General features: G+C 41.7%; 1 protein-coding gene across 1 annotated transcript in view; it reads left to right on the forward strand.

The window, feature by feature from the left end:
- The window catches only part of SLC1A2 (solute carrier family 1 member 2), a 50672-nt gene extending 45446 nt beyond the window's left edge, over nt 1-5226 (forward strand). Inside the window, exons 10-11 of the mRNA XM_060103364.1 lie at nt 770-1001; nt 5155-5226. Of these exons, the coding sequence (XP_059959347.1) occupies nt 770-1001; nt 5155-5226 (304 nt within the window). The remainder of the gene's footprint in view (nt 1-769; nt 1002-5154) is intronic.
- Nucleotides 5227-6000: the final 774 nt, after the last annotated feature.

Raw genomic sequence — 6000 nt, forward strand, 5'->3', positions numbered from 1 at the left:
GAAACAATATTTGAGGAAGGATTTTTCTCAACCCTTCTTGGTTCAAGAGGCCCTCTGGAAGATTTTATTTTTTTTTAATTAACAGAGAGAGCAAGAGAAAGCATTTTGGTTTTTTTCAGGACACATAGGCACTACACATATAGGTCAGGGAGGAAATTGTGACTGGGTTTCTCACCCAACAGCTGTGTCTGTGTATATGTGTGTGCTAGGGACAGACTGGGGCCCAGGGGGAAGGCAGTGTTGTTTTGATCCTTACAAAAAAGATGAATTTTCTACTATGGGGGAATTCACAGGTGGTTGCACTTTCATATAGAATTAGTAAATAAAATAAGTGGAGGTAATCTGGAATCTTCAAAGAACAGTTTAAATCAAGAGGACTCGCTGGACACAGCTAGGAATGGCTGCAGTCTGGGAGCTAATTCTGAGATCTGGACACATTATTTCCCTCTAATTCTTCCTCCCCTCCTCCTCCTTTCTCTTCTCCTGTTGTTTATTGGGTGCTTACCATTCATTAGACATTTTGCTAAGCAATTTACATACATTGTCTCATTTAATTTTCATACGAACTTATGAGAGAAGTATGATTGTTATCTCCAGTTGACAAACAAGGAAATCAAGGCTCCTAAAAGTTAAGTCACTTGCCCCAGACCAGGCAGAGGGAAAGGTAGAGCCAGAGCTCAACCCCAGGTCTCTCCGTTCTAGACCTTGACCTCTCAACCATCACATCATACTGCTTCCTCACTAAACATGTTCTGTTCTTTGTCCCCAGGGACAGGATGAGAACATCCGTCAATGTTGTGGGAGACTCTTTTGGGGCTGGGATTGTCTATCACCTCTCCAAGTCTGAGCTGGACACCATTGACTCCCAGCACCGAGTGCATGAAGATATTGAAATGACCAAGACTCAGTCCATTTACGATGACATGAAGAACCACAGGGAAAACAACTCCAACCAATGTGTCTATGCTGCACACAACTCTGTCATAGTAGATGAGTGCAAGGTACCTTTCCCATTCATGGATATCGAGACCTGTATTTAATAGTGCATGCTCAATTTCCTAAAGCAAACCCAAAAGCCCTGCATGTATTATTGTCACATTTATTTTTCTAAAGAATCATGTAACTCAAGCGTCTATGAGTCCCAGATCATCTAACTCTGTGTCTAACGTGGCAGGAAATCAACAAGTCTAACGGTGAAAGAGCCAATCAGTTGCTTGTTTTATCCATGTGATGTAAAACAATCATTTTGACTCCCCCGTCCACCCACTTCACAAATTCAATCAGTTTTCTTTGAATATTATGCTCAAGAATTTGTGGTTTCTAGGGCCTTGTTGGCTTTCAAATATTCTGTTCAAGTGAAACATCAAGAGAAATACCCAGAATCTGATTTACATAGCACAAGTATTCCTTCTTGCTCTATATCATGTATTGGTCAAAAGTGTGCCCACATAATTTTATGCAGCTATCTTTCTCTTCATTATTTTTGTGGGAAGGTGAGTTTTGACCTGACAATCACTTTGCTCCAAGAATGGGGAAGCGATTTCAAGTAAAGAATAACTCTCCTTCAGGACAATTATCCATAGATGTCTTTAAAAAAAACACTATATGTCACATACTGCCTGGCAGCACCATTTTTCCTGAAGCATGGACGTTCTGGACTCTTTTCCAAGCTGTTGGATGCTAAGTCTTCAAGCTTGATGGGCTCTGTCTAGCCTTCATTGTAACTAACTTGACATTGTCAAAGTGTCATGACCAGAGTGAAGCAAACTTGGAGAAACCCTGGCAGGTGAGCAGTGTCAAATCTAAGGGTTGTAAGTGGCAACTGAGGACAATCTGAACCGAACACAGATTTCTGATACCTTTTTGACTCCTGCTGACGGATCTCATTTAATAGTTAATTTCTCCCTATGTTATTTCTGGGTCATTCCAAATATATGCCATGGCTTCTGCCAGACAACTAAGGATGACACAGAAGCAATCCCCTCTACTGGACTGTATCATAGGTCCAGCCACCATCTTTGGTTCATCCCCTCTGTATAAGCTACATGTGTGGGTAAACCAGGGCTCTGATGCAAATTAGGGAGGGACCCCGCCCATCAAGAGGCAACTGCATAAATTAATTGACTCAATGAAAACAATTAAAATTGTTAGAAACTCAGATGCACCTAAATGGTATACTCCATTCTCCTGGAAGGTTAGTGTTTTCCACATCTCAATGATTGTGCTGGATTATTCCCCATCAAAATATTAGTTTTGGTAAACAAGGGTCAACATTCCATGGAATAGCTTTATGCTCTATTATATTTAACAAGTATTCATCGTGTGCCTTGTGGGGTTTAATTGAGCACCCCCATCTTATTCCTATGACCTCCTATATTTTGATTATTAGTCAAGTTTTATTGAGTGCCCATAATCTGCAAAGCCCTGAGTTAGGCACTGGAGGACAGCAAAATGAATGTACAGTTATAGAGTGGAGATACAGCTTGATCCCAATTACTGCCCTATGAGGAAAAATAGTAGTAGGAAACAAAAGAAAATCACCACATATATTCTTTAACTTTGCAGTTATATATAAGAAGAGTCCTAGTGGTTAACTGCCTTTGGTGCGGCCCTTTTGGAGCATCTCAGGAGGCTTCTTAACAGTATTGTGTAGGACAAGTTTTGAGGAAAGTGTATAGGCATGGAGATGTCTTTAGATTTCAGACTTCCTGCACTTTTTTTTCCCTTAAAGCATATCAAGCACATCAGGACAAATTCGCTTCATTTATTTTAGCAAACAGTTCAATCCCTAAAGGGAAATGTTGGTCAACTGTCTCTGTCACTGTGAAGTAAGCCCATGAGGAGAGAGACTGTGTCCCTGTTTATTACTGCTGTGCCCTAAAGCAGTGCCAGGCATGCAGTAGGCTGTTCAGAAATATTTATTGAGTGTATATTTTAACATCTCGACCCCATGCTTTAATTCAGATAACCTTTTTTGCTGGACAGTTTGATAGAGACAGTGGCTCAGTCTTTCTAGGTAATCGACCACCAAACCAACCACCTGCAAACTCGTTGGTGAATTAGTGTTTAGATGGTCAAATGGTGAAACTGAGCAGATTATGGAAATGATGAAACGGCCATATTGGTTTAATAACTCTTTGGCGGTTTGCATTTTTTAGTGAAGTGATGGGTTCAGCTCAGTGAAGATTGTGAGGCGAGGCCAATCGACCCTTCTCACTCTAGACCAATTAACTGAGTTGACACCTATATGCAAAGGAGGCAGTCAGAGCTATGGAGGTGAATTTGAAGGCTTTCCCAAAATATCTGAGTCACATCTACTCCTGCCTTTGAACCTACTTCTGGCCCATTCTCAGTCTCACTGTTTTAAAAGCTGAGTTGGGAGACATCACTGCTTACTGCCAGTTCTCCCCTTTGGGCTCTTCCATTACCCAGGTGTTGGGACGGAGCCGGGTGGAATAGACTGGGGGAGCGGAGTCCCTGCTTCTTTTAACCCAGCCAGAAAAAGGAAATACCAAAAAAGCTGCTGTCCCAGCTACTTCAGAGACACAGGTCTCAGTATTTGAAAACAACAGCCTCCCTGCCCCTGCCACCTGAGCTCTGTCTGGTTTTCGAAAGGCACCATGATTTATAATGTTGCACAGCTATTGATCTGGTTCATCACTGAAAGCCAAATAGGTACATTCAAGGTCATGGTGAACAGGCAGCTTGCTCCAGGCAGATAGTTTGTCCCTGGCCGTCTTTCCTGACAATTCACTGAAGGGGAAACAAGTTTGCTGCTGCTCTGGTCACAACTTTAACCATTCTAAGCATTGTTCTGTTATGTTGGTCTCTCTATTTTCAAACTCTTGCCTTGTAACCGTAGTTTGAAGTTATGCAATGTTTTTAATTTTAATCAGAAGAGCTGCATGTGATGCTTTCATTTGCTTGTTGCATGGTCTTTTTTTTAAAAAAAAAATAATGTGGGGGCCTCATGGGGACCGGAGGAATGAGTAGTTTTTATTTTCATTTGCTTTGTTTGTGAAAGGTTTTCTGTTCCTAGCATGTTGTGTGTGTTCATAATGCATGCCTCTCACTTCCACTTGGGTAAGAAGAAAGCCAGATTTCTTTCAAACATTGCTGCGTTTGTCATGTCTCCATGTCCTAATGCTTCCATAAATCCAGTCTCTCCATTATGTGGAATATCAATCGTGGGTTTAAGTTTGCACATGACGTTGAGGACAGACAGATGGAAGGTAAGCTAGGAAAATGACTTAGACGTGGAGGGGAAAACTTCCCACTCTGTGTAAGGGTTCAGTTCGCTGAGAGCCAGGGAAATATAATACTGACCGTCTGGAGATTATAGTTGATTAATAAATGTCTGCAATGAAATAATTTAGAGATACTGATTTCAGCCTTTTCATTCCCTCCTTTCCTTTTTAATTTTTAAAGCCTGGATAGCTTATATGGTAGAGCCAGACCATAATGATTTGAAAGTTGGACACGTATAAACTCCACCTGGCCTCATTGCAACTGAACCTTTCACATGCATGAGTAGAACTAGCTGCCTAGTTCTGGATTTTTTTTTTTTCTCTGTGGTTGTTTGGAGTAGCACAAGGGCACTATGTTTTCAGGACTGCATTGTTGTGTGGTGGGTCTATGGGTAATTAGACACCCTCACAACCCTAAAAGCGTAGTAGAAGTTATTTATCCCCCAATTTGCAAGGTATCTCTAGTCGCTCAATACCCCCTAAGGCAACTACTTTTTTTTTTTTTTTTTTTCTTTTTGCGGTATGCGGGCCTCTCACTGTTGTGGCCTCTCCCGTTGCGGAGCACAGGCTCCGGATGCGCAGGCCCAGCAGCCATGGCTCACGGGCCCAGCCGCTCCGCGGCATATGGGATCCTCCCAGATCGGGGCACGAACCCGTATCCCCTGCATCGGCAGGCGGACTCTCAACCACTGCACCACCAGGGAGGCCCCATTTTGTTTTTTTTTAATGTTCGCGAATCAGTGTTGAAAACTAAGACCAGTTCAAAATCAATTTGGAAGGAACAACGTTTAAAATTAATATTTAAGTCGTGTAGTAGAACCTGGGTCTGGTGCTCCTCCACATAACCCCCCGGGTGGTTTTCTGGTTCGCGGCCCGTAAGCAGGATGTTGATGATAATTATTTTTAGGTAACTCTGGCAGCCAACGGAAAGTCAGCCGACTGCAGTGTTGATGAAGAACCTTGGAAACGTGAAAAATAAGGATATGACTGTCAGCAAATTCTTGAATAAACTCCCCAGCGTATCTTATGGTAAAAGAGGATATAAACAAGCTTTCTTTAAAAAGAAAAAAAATGCATATATTTCTATGTTTACTTAATCTGTTAGCTGAGGCTTAGAGGATCTGTTGTGAGTCAGTGATAGGCACGGTGCTGTGTCTTTGCCAAATAATGCTTGGTAACCATCTAATTTTCTCACTTGTATTATTGTTTGAATGGATGTCGCTGGAGGAATCAGTTTGAATTGAAGATGCGTTCTTGCCAGCTTCCCTTTTCTCTCAAGATGCAGAACCGTGGATGCTCTTTTCCCAGGGGACACGACTAAAGCCGTGTGGCACGTTCCAGGGATTTGGATTAATGAGCAGACAGTCAGTGTGTTACTCCTTCCAGTGTTCTCCATGCCTCACCTTGTAACACACAAGAGATTCTGTTAGAAGCCTTTAGAAGTAAATCCCCTTAAATGTCTTGTAGCGTATGTCCTTGTGTTGATTAAAACAAAGTACCCATCTTAAGGTACAATTTCTCTTCTGTATACGCTTTAAGTTAAATGGCTAAATGTTTCAAAGAGAGTCATAGTGGGAGGCATATCTTAAGGTAGCTGGTTATGGAACCCACTGAGTCTCTGCTCTACCCCATCTAGTTTATGGGAATAATTGTTGAATTTCAAAGTAGGTTTCATAATTTGCTCTAAATTTGATAAGGGATTAGGATGTAATTTACACATAACTTCTGTATATATTGACAAAAGTAAGAGAGC

Source organism: Mesoplodon densirostris, chromosome 7 (assembly GCF_025265405.1).
Source record: "Mesoplodon densirostris isolate mMesDen1 chromosome 7, mMesDen1 primary haplotype, whole genome shotgun sequence".
Classification (NCBI taxonomy): domain Eukaryota; kingdom Metazoa; phylum Chordata; class Mammalia; order Artiodactyla; family Ziphiidae; genus Mesoplodon; species Mesoplodon densirostris.